The 15,443-nt window shown below is 38.2% G+C and overlaps 1 protein-coding gene across 3 annotated transcripts in view; it reads left to right on the top strand.

The window, feature by feature from the left end:
• gria1a (glutamate receptor, ionotropic, AMPA 1a) overlaps positions 1-15,443 on the top strand; it is a 79,221-nt gene that overhangs the window by 35,353 nt on the left and 28,425 nt on the right. For all 3 annotated transcript variants that reach the window (XR_014608681.1, XM_084132541.1, XM_084132540.1), the window contains exons 6-11: positions 2,175-2,333; positions 2,494-2,661; positions 3,598-3,702; positions 3,954-4,064; positions 7,625-7,831; positions 8,282-8,709. Coding sequence is in view for 2 of the 3 variants with exons in the window: in XM_084132541.1 (XP_083988667.1) it covers positions 2,175-2,333; positions 2,494-2,661; positions 3,598-3,702; positions 3,954-4,064; positions 7,625-7,831; positions 8,282-8,709 (1,178 nt within the window). In the remaining variant the exon portion in view is untranslated. The remainder of the gene's footprint in view (positions 1-2,174; positions 2,334-2,493; positions 2,662-3,597; positions 3,703-3,953; positions 4,065-7,624; positions 7,832-8,281; positions 8,710-15,443) is intronic.

The raw sequence follows: 15,443 nt of genomic DNA on the forward strand, positions 1-15,443 counted from the left end.
AAAGTTTCATTCTGCAAACTGCTTGACTTTGTTTTCTCCTTTAATTTATTATAAATTTGTTTGGTGAATGAGCTCTTGATTGCCTTCAAAGACTGTAGTCATGTTGATTGAGGGAAGAACGTGCCATGTTTCAGACTTGAGAGCTTGTGATGACATGCGTCCCAGTTGTGCGCTCAGTAACAGCATGGCATACGGTATGTGCAGTGATGCAGGCAGCCTGTGTATCTCTGATTGCCTTGTTCACTCTCACCGCAGAGAGTGATGAGGCTGTGAAACGAGGTTGTGTGACGCTTCAGCCCTGAGGCCAGCCGTGTGATAGCACTTCACTCTAAGAATTGATTTGATGTTACAGGATACTTTGAGTTGTCCCTGTGGAATGGTAGGTTCCAGTAGGGAGACATTTACATTGGTCAGGTTTTTTTTTTATATATATATATATAAATGCATCTTTCTTTATAAATGAAAAGTACACCAGCATTCAGAAGCTTGGGGTTAGTAAGGTTTTTCGATGTTTTTATAAAAAAAAGTTTATATGTATGTATGTATGTATGTATATGTTTTTAAATGTAATTTATACCTGTGATGGCAAAGATGAATTTTCAGCAACCATTACTCCAGTCTTCAGTGTAACATTTATCAAGAAACATTTCTTATTATTATTTAATGTTGAAATCAGTTGTGCAGATTATTATTTTTAAGAAGCCCTTGGTAAATATGATACATTAATGCTGAATAAAAGTATTAATTTCTTCTAAATAAAAAACTGACCCTAGACTTTTTAACATTAGTTTATAGGTGCCTTTATATTTTTGCTAAATATATTTTCTAGCGAAGGGATAATTTTTTAGGGGTGTGTGGCACCATAATATTTAGGTTGACAGCCTCTCCTTATGCATATTTAAATTAGTGGGCAACCAATATGGGCCAACATTGGCATATGGGACTTCCCTGCGGTGCCATTTCATTTTTGCCTGTCAGTGAGGATGTCAGAACGTGATATGTTTGATTGCCCAGTCAACACTGTCAAATGTAACAAATGTCCTAAAGATTTGCTGCATATCACATAGTCTGACACATTGCACGGTCTGCCAAGTATACTATTCAGTCTTTGATTCTGAACAGCAGTATATGTGTGTGTGAGGGTATTTGAGGTAAGACACAAGCGTGAGGTCATGTTAGAAGCGTAGTCAGTCTTGTTCGCTGTCCTACGGAGCAGATGTTCCCAGGGTACACAGGGACATGTTACTGCTCCTGGGGGAACAAGCGTGTTAAGGGATAAAAGATCAAAGATCAACACACTTACAGCCTGACAAGGGCTATTACACTCAAAACTGTGTGTGAGACACACACCAACGTATTTTGTTGTTGAGCTGAACACAAACTGATCTTTAGTACACAAACATTTATATTTGAGCTTATAGGAGTAAATAGTCAGCTTCATGAAATGAAACATTCCTTGTAATACTTCAGGTTAGATTCAGTTCGGTATGATCTCTGGTACGGAGAGTGTGTGGGCTGCTCTGGGGCAGCTTGCCTCAGCTGATAGGATTGTGAGAAAAGTCCTTGAATTACTGAATAGAGCCATTGGGATTAAAGACAAACCTCCAGAAAACTCTCATGGTGTGCCACTGTTCTTTTTCTTTTTTTTTTTTTACTTCAAATTCCTATTCACAGCTCCTGCATTTTCCAGCACCACATCGGATAACAACCGAGCTTTCTTGGATAACCAGCCTCAGTGGATGAGAGGGATTAGCCTTTTTCATTAAGTGATTGACCCAACCATTCTTTCCATTATAATTTTAAACCCTGAATTACATTTGACAGCACTCCACAGGCCCGGCCTCATGCTCTCTCGCTACACTTCACCATTATTGTGGAAACGACTCCCTCTACTGCGAATTCAACCTGCATTTCTTGTCGAGGTCTTGCGTTGGAATTTGTTTTTTTAACAATCGCAAGGGATTCGTCATCATATTTTATCATACACATCATATCATATACATCATACCATCTCAGATTGGTTTCCCTTTTCAATTGAGTCAATTACTTGCCTTTAATGATTGGCATTTGGTTTAAATTGGATTCTTATCTTCTTATTGACTATGGAAACCTTCTGCTCTACTGTAACTGAAATCACAGTATGTCATGCTAACATGTTTTCTGTTCTCCTGTAGGGATTTCTGGACATCGACCTGACAGAATTTAAGAAGGGTGAGGCGAATGTAACAGGCTTCCAGCTGGTGAACTACGCAAACCCTAATATTAGTAGAACAGTGCAGCAGTGGTTGGACTTTGAAAACAAAGATGCCAAAGTTCCCAAGCGAGGACTGAAGGTACATTTCACCATGTAAAGAACGAATTCAAACCTGATACATAAGAAGTACAAAAAACAACAACATGTAATTAGGTTTATATGCATTGTATATATTAAATATATAATGTGTATGTACATTAAATAAAACTAAATACATTAAATGTACTTTCTTTATGCAGTACACTGGAGCTCTCACATATGATGGGGTCAAAGTCATGTCCACAGCCTTCCAGAACCTCCGCAGGCAGAGGATAGATATATCTCGGCGTGGAAACGCTGGAGAGTGTCTGGCCAACCCACCAGCACCTTGGGGCCAGGGCATCGATATTCAGAGAGCACTTCAGCAGGTATCTTGCCCTGTTGGGACTGCACACAGATATTTTTTTTGAATGAACACATTGTTCACAAACATAAACGTTCAATCTGCAAGACTGACACTGGTTCTAATCTATTCTGAGTGCACAAAATGAAACCCCAAAAAGCAAATTACATCTTTATTTTGTCTCATAAAGTTCACATTGATTCACCAACGAGACCATCGCAATCAAATGTGACACTGCAGATAATAAAGCCTGTTGGCGATAAACATTTATGCTGGTCCTAACAGCACATGACAAGTTATATTTACAAAGAGAGGGAAAGAACACCTGGCTTTGTTGCGTTACCCTTAGGCAGATGTTTGTCTCTTCGCTTTGGGCAGCGTATGAGCAGAATTTGTTAGCACAAACCAAATGAGACTTTTTGGAAATCTTTTTTTAGAAATGCCCTCTCTTTGAGAAGCCATAAACAATTCATAAACAACATTCGTTTTTTGAGTTCACTTAACTTAATTATAAGTGTGAGGAGGTCTAAGCAATGTAGTAAACTCAGTGTGTAGCATTCTTCTTGCAGAGGTAGGCTCTGTCACACAGTTGCCCACGGCTGTGTCTGCTGAGAGTCTGATGTGTGCTGGACTGAGGCAATTTGGTCCATCTGCTGGGAGGCTAGGGAGATTGATGTTCAACTCGGTCAATTAACTCCATCATTCGGCCTGGGAGACATTCTGTACTGTACACACAGAAGAGGCGCTGTGAGAGATGTACACCCTCCTGGGAAGGAGTACTTGAGAAAGAGAGAGAGAGAGAGAGAGAAAGAAAGAAAGAAAGAAAGAAAGAAAGAAAGAAAGAAAGAAAGAAAGAAAGAAAGAAAGAAAGATAGAAAGAAAGAAAGAAAGAAAGAAAGAAAGAAAGAAAGAAAGAAAGAAAGAAAGAACGAAAGTCATCTTCTCTGTGTTTTTTACTCAGGTTCGGATTGAAGGCTTAACGGGACACATTCAGTTTAACGAGAAGGGACGAAGGACAAACTACACTGTCAGTGTGATGGAGCTCAGGCCGACGGGACCGAAAAAAGTAAGTTCTTAAATATCAGGAAAAGGATTAGGAAGCCTCTCGATGTGACAGACTGTTTCACATTTCTCAGATGGATTTCTACTCTTATAGTTTAAACGAAACATTCACAGACTCCTGTATGGTTATTGTTTCAGAAATCCACTCTGGCCTAATAAATGAGCACTGTATTTGATGTAGTGTCTCCTGTGGGAAATCTCAGAAAGGTTTCTGATGATGCTCAAGTTCCTGTCCCTGATTTGATCTTTTCTCAGGTGGGTTACTGGAATGAGGATGAGAAATTTGTGAGCACGGCGGCCTACATGCCAGGCAGTAATGAGACTTCCGGACTTCAGAACCGCACATATATTGTTACCACTATTATGGTATGTCTTCAAATCATTTTTGTGATTTACTGGTTTAAACTTGTGCTGGTTTGAAAACACATTAAATGTTATACTACTGTTCAAATAGTTAGGGTAAGTAAGATTTTTTTTTTTTTTTAAACAAATTAATACTTTTATTCAGCAACACAGGGCCTTCAGATAACCAGAGGCCCCTGGACTACCACGAATACAAATGTCACAAGGCCATTAGGCCGGTTGTGATTTCTGAAAATTTACGGATGTGAGTTCGGTTATAGAATGTAGTTGTCAATTCTGTAATCTCCCATATATAAAAATAATTATGAAAAAAGTATTATTTTCGTGCAGCCAGTAGGCCCCTCCCCAGTGTAGGCCCCTGGGCTTCAGTCCATAGAAGCCAGTGCATTAATTCAGCAAGGATGCATTAAACTGATCAAAAGTGGCAGTAACGACATTTATGTTACATAAATCAAATATATGTTTCCTGAGCACCCAATCAGCATATGATTTCTGAAGGATCATGTGACACTAAAGACTGGAGTAATGGCTGCTAAAAATTCAGCTTTGCCATCACAGCAATAAATTGCATTTTAAAATGTACTTATATAGAAATCAGTGCATCAAATTTCTCTGTCGATGGGTGGTCCAGGGCCCTTAGAATCTTCCTAACCTTCCCCAACATTACGGCGCCCCAAGGTCAAACAAAAATACAGGAATTCGGACAGAGCCCACCATCTCATGATTGTTCTTCTTCTTTTTTTTATTTCTTAGAATGGCTGATGCATCACCTCCATGTTTTTATCCCTCAGTATGATGACGGTAATGCTGTTCTGTGCAGATAAAAGCATGAAGGCTCTTTTGTGCTCTGTCTGTAAATGAGACATTATTGCTCCTCCAGCCACAGTGTTTTCATCTTATACTTAAAGGGGAACCGTGGATTGAATTGCCAGCAGTGGACAAAAGATTAATTTTCCTTTTCTTTATCCTCGTCTTCTTTGAGGCGATCTTTGGGCTTAGCCTGCGTTTTAGCGATTCTGTCGCAAGTTAGGCTTCAGAGGGCATTTATTAACCTTTCATATGTGACTACCTGTCTCTTTCCAAAACAGAGAAAGGGCAGAGTGAGTGGAACGGTCTCCTGATGGAAGGATGTTGGGGGAATAGGTGATGGGGGGGGGGGGGCAGTAATGTGGGTTAGGGGCTAAGCGCTCACAAGGGTGTAGGAGGGATTGCAGGAAATAGTCTGAGCTATGCTGTTTGTCCTACAGAGACTGTTTATCAAAGAGGCTGGAAATAGTGGCATCACCACAGGTGCTCTAAAGAATGATTTGTTTCTCTTGAAAGACAGCATGTACTGTAGGCCATCTCGGAGGTCTACATTAGCAGGTAATATGGTGCCGCTGTTCAGGTCTGTTTCAGCTGCATTGCAGCACAGCTGGGTTCAAATGTTTTGTTATACTGAAACATTTGCAGATATGACATTTTGAGGTTTGTTTCTGGAAAAGCTGTTTGGCAAAAACTATATATCTCCATTTGCTTTGGCTGTGTTTGCTTTCAGTGTCGAACCTATGCTGATCAGCAAGGGGTTCTTTTCTATTCTTTGTCACCTCACTCTATTTTTCTTTCCCTCCTCTATACGATCTCATGTTATTTGTGAGCTCCTTAGAAAAGTCCTGTTACTGAGTGAGCTGTCAGCAGGGCCTCAGGTGGCGTTTGTTTTAGTCTCCTCAGGATGTCCAATCTTTCTGAAATATCACAATTGAACTGCTAACTCATATTACAGACCTTCCACAAATAGAATCACCCTACACTTTCTACACAATTGATAGCCAGGTATGTCCCTGATGCTCAAGAAAAGTCATCTGAAAATAAACCTGTTAAGTTCACCATGTTCTAAGTAACAAACCACTATTTCTTATCTGCTTTGTTAACTATTTCTTACCCCAGCTCTCAATGTCTTAATATATGGTTTCCATAATTCTTACAGCCAGTCTATTGAGTTAGATACGGTGACCGAGAGAGCTCAACGCGCTGCAACTGAAGAAAACACATGCAAATAGAAAAACATCCGCACATTAAGAAATCTTCATCAGTTTTACAACACATGTGTGCTCCAAATACTCACAACACAACCAAATACAGAAACACGCTGCAAATAGAACAGAACACAACGGAAATGTTTCCAGGGCATCCCAAAAAGTGACGAACCCGGCTGGGACATGCTCAAAGTCTACTTATTTTATTTTATTTTATTTTTTTAAACTTTTGTGTGTGTGCAAAACATACAGAGATGACATGTTTATGACATATAACTTTGTATACAATATACAAAATGTATTAACAATATGTTCAATGTCATCAGAATACAAATGAAAAAAGAAGAGCTTTCAGTTAGCTGAAAAAAAAAGAAAGAAAGATAGATAGAGAAAAAGAACACGAGGGTAAGATATTAATCTATACATCAGTTACATTGTACAAATTTTGTCATATTATGTTTAAATAAGTTTCATAAGAAAGGTTAGGTAATGCAGGGTCCAAAGCTCATTTTAAAGTTGAGACACTCACACAGATATATAACGCATATTTTAAAAACTTTTTTGTATAAAATGTATATTTATTTGCAACAGTTATGTTAACAGCAATAATAAGATATTTCTGGTAATAACAGCTATTCAGCTGATGGACACGTGCTGCGTTGTCATGGGAACATCCCAGGTGAAAATAATGAGGAAATTACGTTGTCTTTCTTTGCTCCCTTCACCAAATGCGTTCCTTACGGCTACATAATGGCAGTGCCCTGCTCACTCCAAAGTCCCCACTTCATGGGCTCTGCCCTTGGAAGGGAGTAGGATAGGGATGCTCACGAGCAATAAGCACGTCCCAGCCGGGTTCGTCACTTATTGGGGTCCCCTGGAAACATTTCCGTTGTGTTCTGTGCTATTTGCAGCGCGTTTCTGTATTTGGTTGTGTTGTGAACTTTTGCAGCGTGTTTCTGTATTTGGTTGTGTTGTGAGTATTTGGAGCACACATGTGTTGTGAAACTGATGAAGATGTTTTCTTAATGTGTGGGTGTTTTTATATTTGCATGTGTTTTCTTCAGTTGCAGCGTGTTGAGCTCTCTCGGCCACCATAGTTAGACTATGACTAAATTGCTGCCATAATCAATGGAGCTGTCTACATCAGAAGTTCTCATTGTATTTATCTTATTTGCCTTGTATGTCTTAAATACTGTAAAATATTTTTACAGACATAATATGTATTTTTTTTTTATTAAAATGTAGTGATGTTAATATTATATTACAAAAGTAAAAAATATTATGTCAAATATTAAAACATCCATTTGTATACATGTAGTGATGTTAATATTATTATAATATTATATTACAAAAGTAAAAAATATTATATCAAATATTAAAACATCCATTTGTATACCAAATGATTTTCATTGAAAATAAAGTAGGATACATAGTTATTCACATATTATTTTAGTCTTGAATGAAATATCAGGTCAGTTACAAAGAAATAATGTAAATATTTGTTGTTCACTCACTGTATATGTCCGTCTACTTGTGTGTCCTGACTAGGAATCGCCATATGTCATGCTGAAGAAGAACCACGAGCAGTTTACAGGGAATGATAAATATGAAGGTTACTGTGTGGAACTGGCAGCAGAGATAGCCAAACATGTGGGATACCACTACCTACTCAAAATAGTGGCTGATGGGAAATATGGAGCCAGAGATGCCGAGACCATGATGTGGAATGGAATGGTGGGAGAGCTTGTCTATGGTGTAAGTGCTACATCTTATTTTCTCGCGACATAAATCCAGACCCGAATATCAGAGTGTTAAGGACGAATGCTAAAGAACACAATAGCTTTTTTACCAGTTATGCTACTGATAAAAAAATTGCTGTTATAAAATCTCAATCATTTTAATCAGCATTCCACTATTGAAAATCTAATCATTATTGTACTGAGAAAACCAGACCTCATGAGAAAAGGTTTAGCAACTGACCAAAAGGCTTCATATTTTTACCTCAAGCACAATAACATGGAATGAGAGAAAAAAAATCCTCCTGGAAAGGCATTTACTGTAGATGGAGGATAGATTAGAGCAGGTCCACTCTTCATTTACTTTGTCCTAGACTGACTACTTCTACTGGTTCATGTGTAATTTAATAAAATATATAACAATATATACTTGGTATTTATTGCAATAACATCATAAATTCCTCTGCAGAAAGCTGACGTAGCTGTGGCCCCACTGACCATAACCCTTGTCAGGGAGGAAGTCATTGATTTCTCCAAGCCTTTCATGAGCCTCGGCATCTCCATCATGATCAAAAAGCCCACCAAGTCCAAGCCTGGTGTGTTCTCTTTCCTGGACCCTCTGGCCTATGAGATCTGGATGTGTATTGTGTTTGCCTACATCGGCGTGAGCGTGGTGCTTTTCCTAGTCAGCCGCTTCAGTCCCTACGAGTGGCACGCAGAGGACTACGACGACGGAGCTGAACAGAACCCTAACCAGCCCTCCTCGTCATCCGCCCAACCGGGTCAGGGCCAACAGAACCAGCAGAGTCAGGAGCAGAGCAACGAGTTTGGCATCTTCAACAGTCTCTGGTTCTCATTGGGAGCTTTCATGCAGCAGGGCTGTGATATCTCCCCCAGGTGAGATGCCAATTTGTGTTTAGTTCAACGCTTCTCAACTGGTTTTGCTTTACGATTTTAAATTGGACATAAAGCGGCAGCTCAACACTGAAATTGTTTATCTTACAATGGTGAACAAAATTGTAACACATCACTCTAAAAAAAATGCTGGGTCATTTGGCAACCCAGTGTTGGGTAAATATTGTACAGACCACATGGTGAGGGTTTTTTCATTTGCTGGGTTGTTTTCCCCCCCTTGGTGCTGGGTCAAAGAACCTGATGTTGAAGGTTATTCATTTTATATAATCACTATGCAGTGACTATGGAATGGCCTTGTGTCTGTTCCAGTTAATTAAATGACAATCTAGACCTATAGAGAGCTACCATTGTAGTCAATGGAGCTGTATTCACTGCATGTGCTCGGCAACTTTGTTACATATGACAAGGATGTCACATTGTGTCTCAGCCCTGGAGTGTAGATCTGGTGTATGCTGGGATTGTAAGGCTAGCGTTCCAAACAGATATTTATAGAAAGAATATATAGTATAATATGAGACTACAGACGTTTCAACTGTAATCATTTGGTTACACAATTGAAAACAATTGAATTTCATTCAGTAAGATTCCCCTCTGGAAGTTTTCCCTCAGAAGAACAGAACACAAAAATCACTGTTGACAGATGTATGCAGTTTTAACCGGTTTGACACAGACTACCCAACATTGTGTTGCACCGACCCAGCTCTGGTTGGATGTGTCAGGGAGTATGTGAGTAAAATTGACAGGAGCTGAGTTACACAAAAACTACCCAGTATCTGAAAAACAATAAAAAAAATAACTGAACCAACAGACTGAACACAGCATTTGGGTTCAAATAACCTAGCATTTTTTATTCTAGATATTTATTAATTGGATTATAATAGATTTTTTTGAATTATGTTCATGCACTTAGTTTATCTTTGTTGCAAATTAACTCAGTGTTATTTAGGTTGTATTTTTTTTTACTTCACTTGGTTTGAGTACGAGTAAGACGTCATTTCATGCAAGTTGTCCATGTTGGCATTTGTCTAATTTTGCTTCTACCAGTACCAAGTGACAGATGAATTGCAGCAAAATACCATAAAGTTTATTTGGGCACACACACATAGATGTCAGTAGAAAATGAAAGTGAAAGCAATTTCCTTTTATTAGTTGGTAAGCTGTTTATTTTGCTCTGGCACTGCTACACTATTACATGGTTAGTTGCATTTCATTATGATGATTTCTTCATCATGTCTCGTTTTATGCTTCGATTTCAGTTTCAAATGACACAAAGGTGCACTGCAATCATATATCGCTTGCCGAAGATTTTTTAAATGTTTAAATGTCTAGTGATTTCTCAGCGGTACTGCTGTTGTGTGGCTCTTGGCAGATTACTGATATGTGCTTGCAGTTTAGCCATTTCTCATGTGCACAGCTGGTTTGTGGTATATGACAGTATTTCTAAAGATCAAATAGAGTTGCACATCCACTTGGACCGGACACAGCAAGCCTAATTCCACAGTGTCTAATGAGAGGAAGACAGCAGCTCTTTGAAAGGCAAATTAAAGTGCTGTGAGGGCTACATTTGAGCCTTCCACTCAGTGCTGCTGGTGCGCAGGGCCAGAGATGAAGTGTCTCTCGCTACACAGTTGCTGGACTCTTAAAGGTCACCAATTAAAAACCTAATTAATTGGGGGTGAAGCTGGCAACATGAGGTCAATGGCTGTGGGTTTTAAGGGCACAGGGAGAGATAGTACAGTATGTCTCAGAGAGAGAAATGTCAACAGCTGAGTTCAGGCACCAGACAGTATTCGCACCTGTGGGCAACACATTGAAGTCTCGCTGATGCTTAAAGCTAACATTCCAGATGGATATCCTAGATTCCTGGTTCTGAAATATAATTAAACGTCTGTCTGATCTGTGAGTCTCTTAAAAAGTTGAAGAGAGAGGTAAAAATGTGTGTCTATGTTCTGTTCCAACATATAGTGACTTAAATTGCATTCAAAGTATATATTTTTAATCCATTCATGTATTCTCTATGAATTATAGGCTGTTCTAAACATGTAATAATCCTATCATGCATTGTAGCAATCTCAGTTGGTGGACAATGTGGGAGAAACAGTGATTATTAATGAACACATTTCATTCAGTATTGAAAATTATCAATAGAAAAAGTTCAGTGTAGTAGAAGACTAATTATTTTACCTAAGATTTGTGTGCATATCACTATGTTAGTTTAACAACATTTTAACGCCAAACTGTATTGGAATCAATTGAGGCTGCTGTGCGCTTTTTGTGAGGAGCTGTTTGTATTACACACGGAATCGATGTCTAGTTTGGACATTTTACATCAGTCACTTATGAATTAACGTTTCAATTCAGATTCTTCCTTAGGAAGCGCTTGTCTGTGTAGTAGACTGTCGGTTTCTGTTGTTTTTTGCAGTTTTGCCTGTGGATGCCATTTCATCAACATAGCAATAATTGTACCTTTCCTTTTTTGGAAGGGGACAATTACTACCATAAGCATAATTACAAATGGGTACGTTGGCAGGGAGTCATTAAAAAAAGAGATGTGATGAGTAAATAATGAGTTCAGTTTCAAAGGTAACATCTCACACCTTTTAATATGGGTTTTATGTTCAGCAGCGCCTGTATGGCAACATGCACTTTAGGTACCATGAGTGCTCGCTTTTTGGTGGTAATATTATTATTATTTTTATTATGTAATTCTTGGCATTAAGTTGATTTGTCTACAAGATAGAGAGAGCAAAAACTAGAAAGATTGTGTTAATACATAGAATCTTTTGTGAATCCTCAAATGGCTCTTTTTCCACCAGATGTTTCAAACTGACTGTCCTACACAAGCTAGTTTGGTTGGCCGTCACCACACTCACTCACAAATGCATGCACACACACACACACACACACACACAGTAGTCAAAATATGTTAAGGGGTAATAATGGAACCGCAGTTTTAAAAAGTGATCAGAGAAACACAGGGCTTAAATACACAGAACAAACTGTAAGAAACAATGACGTGGACGTCGAATATCTCGGTTTATTACAGCATAGCAGTGGCAAGGTACACGAAGCACCTTGGGTTCACCGGCGTTAGAATGAACCCAGAACATCCAAATCTCAAACGTTTTATCCTGTTACAGTTTTACCACTCTTAATGTAAATGAAGTTGCTCTTGTTGCAACAGCTGTGGTCTGTATGTTAATGAAGTTGTGACACCCCATTGTCTGAGAAGGTTCTCTGTGTCCCACACCCATTCCCATTCTACAATTGATGATGACCATTTGCTCATGATGTGATCAACCCAAATGGTGAAGAAACAATATAACTTGACTTCCTTCATCTCTATGATAATTAAGCCATTTTGGGGATGAGCTCATTCTGAAATATATTTTGGAGTGGAATCTGGGTCGAGGCAGACTACAATTTCTTACAAAACCAATCAACAAAATGAAAAACAGGTGCGCAAATTAATTAAACAATGAAAAACCATAGAAACTAACTGAAAACTAGAACACAGAGCTAAAATATGTGACAAACCCACCCAAAACAGAAACAAACCCAGATTCTCCCTTACAGATTCGAACATTCCTGATTTGAATATTTCCAATAATTTTCTATTCTTGACTGATCAATAGATGAACTACAATGAACTACAATCCCACAATGCAGTGCAATATGGTTATATATGGTTTATTTATGTACTTATTTTTTGCTATGTTGGTATGGAAAATGACCTTAACCTGCACTGATTCACAGTGATAAGTCTTGAACAATCCCTCAGTGTGTCATCCAGCATATCAGAACTTCCAGGCGGTATATGTCTCTGTGAGCTCCTATATGAATTGATCGTTCTGTCTCAGCCGTGATGCTGAAATGTTAGCGGTGTGAGAGAGAGCAGAACGTCACTTTCCTGTGGATGTCTCCTGTGATGGGGCGCAGAGCGGCTTCAGAGGATCTTAATTAGACTGTGTCATTTCTCCCTGTCATTTTTTCACTGTGACTCAGACTCTGCAGAGTGGAATCGACAATGCTGTTGTGATTATACCTTCTCTCTCCGTGTCACTGAAGTTCTATAAACAAGTGAGGATGGGTTGCGGATAGCGTGTCCGCATTGCGGGTGAACATGTTTCACCATCTAGAACACGTCACCTCAGACATTGCTGTATATGAGCAGACATGCATGACTGCTTCTGTTTGTGTGATGACATTTAATTAGTGACTAGAGGACGATAGAGCGAGTACGGCAGCAGCATTAACCACCTCAATTACGCTTCATGGGTAGTCAGAGCCTCTTTCCTCTGTGATCATCTGTATGTGAATTTACACTTACTCCTCCTGTCTAATGAGCGCGGATAGGTTGAATGGTGAGTGGTCTGGCCGCTTGATGGTAACAGTCAGGCTAGTTTGCTCAATCGTGTGCTATTTATTCTTTGGGAGAAAAAAAAAATCCTTGTTCAAATGTCAGACCTGTCACTCAAACCTACCCATCAGGCCTAATTTATGCAAGCCACTCAAGATAATGTTTATCTCCTCACACAGGTGGGCCCACAATCTTACACTGTCCTTCTCTTCTCTTCTCTTCTCTTCTCTTCTCTTCTCTTCTCTTCTCTTCTCTTCTCTTCTCTTCTCTTCTCTTCTTTTCTCTTCTCTTCTCTTCTCTCTTCTCAATATTATATATACAATTATAAATAGTAAGATTTTTTGTGTTTAAAAGAAGCATAATATGCTCAGCAAGGCTATGTTTATTTCATCAGAATTAAGAAAAACGGTCATATCATAAAATATTTTTTTCCTTTGATGGCAAACGGAATTTTTAGCATCATAACTCCAGTCTTCAGTGTCACATGATCCTTAAGAACTCTTTCTAATATGGCAGTTTGTTGCTCAAGAAACAACCATGACACTTTTTTTTTTTAGGATGCATGTGTTCATACACTGCAAAATAACTGCGCTTTTCTTACTTAGTATTTTTGCCTTTGCATAAGTTATTATGGCTTGTTTTCTGAAAAAAAAAAAATAATTAAGTGAGTTTTTGATTAAACAAAATGATCTGCCGGTGGGGTAAAAAACATAATCTTAATTCAAGATTATTAATCTCACAAACAAGATTATTTGTCTTACCCCATTGGCAGATAATTTTGCTTGTTTTAAGCAAAAACCTTTTTTTTTTTTTTTTATCATCATAACTTGTAACATCATAACTTGTGTCATTTTACTTGTCTAGTAAATGCTTCTTGATTTTAAGAATTCTTAGATATTTGGACTGTAAACGAGACAAAAATACTAAGTGAGAAAATATTTTTTTGCAGTGTAGGAACAGCATTTATTTGAAACGGAAATCTTTTGTAACAAGATTACAAAGTCTTTACTGTCATTTTTGATCAATCAGATGTGTCCTTTATAACACTGTATTGTGTTGTATTTTGTACATTTCTTAATCTTCCCAGCCACTTCATGAATTTATAGACTTTGGCAGGAATCTCCCATAGTCCCCAGAAAGGGGAGAAAAGAAATAAAATCGTTAATTTTTAATATATACAATAGCCCACTACGACTGTCAACTGTCACCCATATTTAAAGAGTGACTACAGAAAGTGAAAGTGACTCCCTTTAGTGCAGAATAGAGTGGTCAGAACGTATGAAAACTCATTTGCCGCTGGTTCCTTCGAGATTTTTGAGGTTTTATAATGTTTGTTTTTTTTTTTTTTATGTGTGCAATCAAAATTGTGAAAAACATAACTTGACGATACTTTGACGTTTCGTTCTGCAGCATACACTGCACACACTCACACCCCAAACTGTCTAATATAGTTACTTATTAAAAACATACATTTTCAAAAATGAATATAACTGCTTCAAAATGTGCATTTTTCCTTATGGATGTGTGTAATTTACGTTATAGAACAAAATGGCAAATTATAGTCATATAATTATAGTCATAAAAAAATATAATATAATATTTTTAAAAAATCCTAAAAACCCATAGAAATGTTTTGAAGGAACCAGCTGCAAAAACCTGCATACCTGCACACTCTATTGTCATGAATTCCCATATGAATGTTTAGACTGAGGTCACATTGCTAAGCATTGGACCTGTATCTGATCTAGAGCCACATGCTGTATGGCAGTGGCCCAAATCAGAATGGAAAAGATCAGATTCCATGTGGTTTGTGCTGTTCACACTGATAAGAAAATAAACATCTGAGTGACATTATGAGCAAAAAGAAATTGGATTTGTGCCTGCAGTCTGACTTTAACCATGTTTGGCAATACAAATTGATGTTTTAAATTCAGCTTGTCATTTTAGTTTAAGCACTTGTTTGGTTTCCTTGATGTTTCATTTAAGCAACTATTCTTTGCCAACATGCGTTTCTTTCTTTCTTTCCTTGTGCTGCTTTTAGTTAATCCTATTGCTTCAGTCAAAGATCCTTACAGGATAAATGAAAAGATACTGTCAAACATGTTTTATGAGGTTTGTTTTTTCTTAATGTGTTATGCAACAGGCCCCCTGAAGCGAGAGAACGAACATACAATAAGAACAGGAGCAGCAACAGTTTTCTTTTTAATTATCTTCAGTGAAGCAGTCCCTGGTGGACTCCACTTAGACTTTGTTTTGCAGTTCTCTCTACGTTTCCTCTGAGGAGTTACATCGCTTATTAGATATTTAGAGTATCTGCCTGAGTCAGTGTCCAGCGTTCTGCATATTTACTTGCGTG

This window comes from Abramis brama, assembly GCF_963993115.1.
Source record: "Abramis brama genome assembly, chromosome: 13".
Lineage (NCBI taxonomy): Eukaryota > Metazoa > Chordata > Actinopteri > Cypriniformes > Leuciscidae > Abramis > Abramis brama.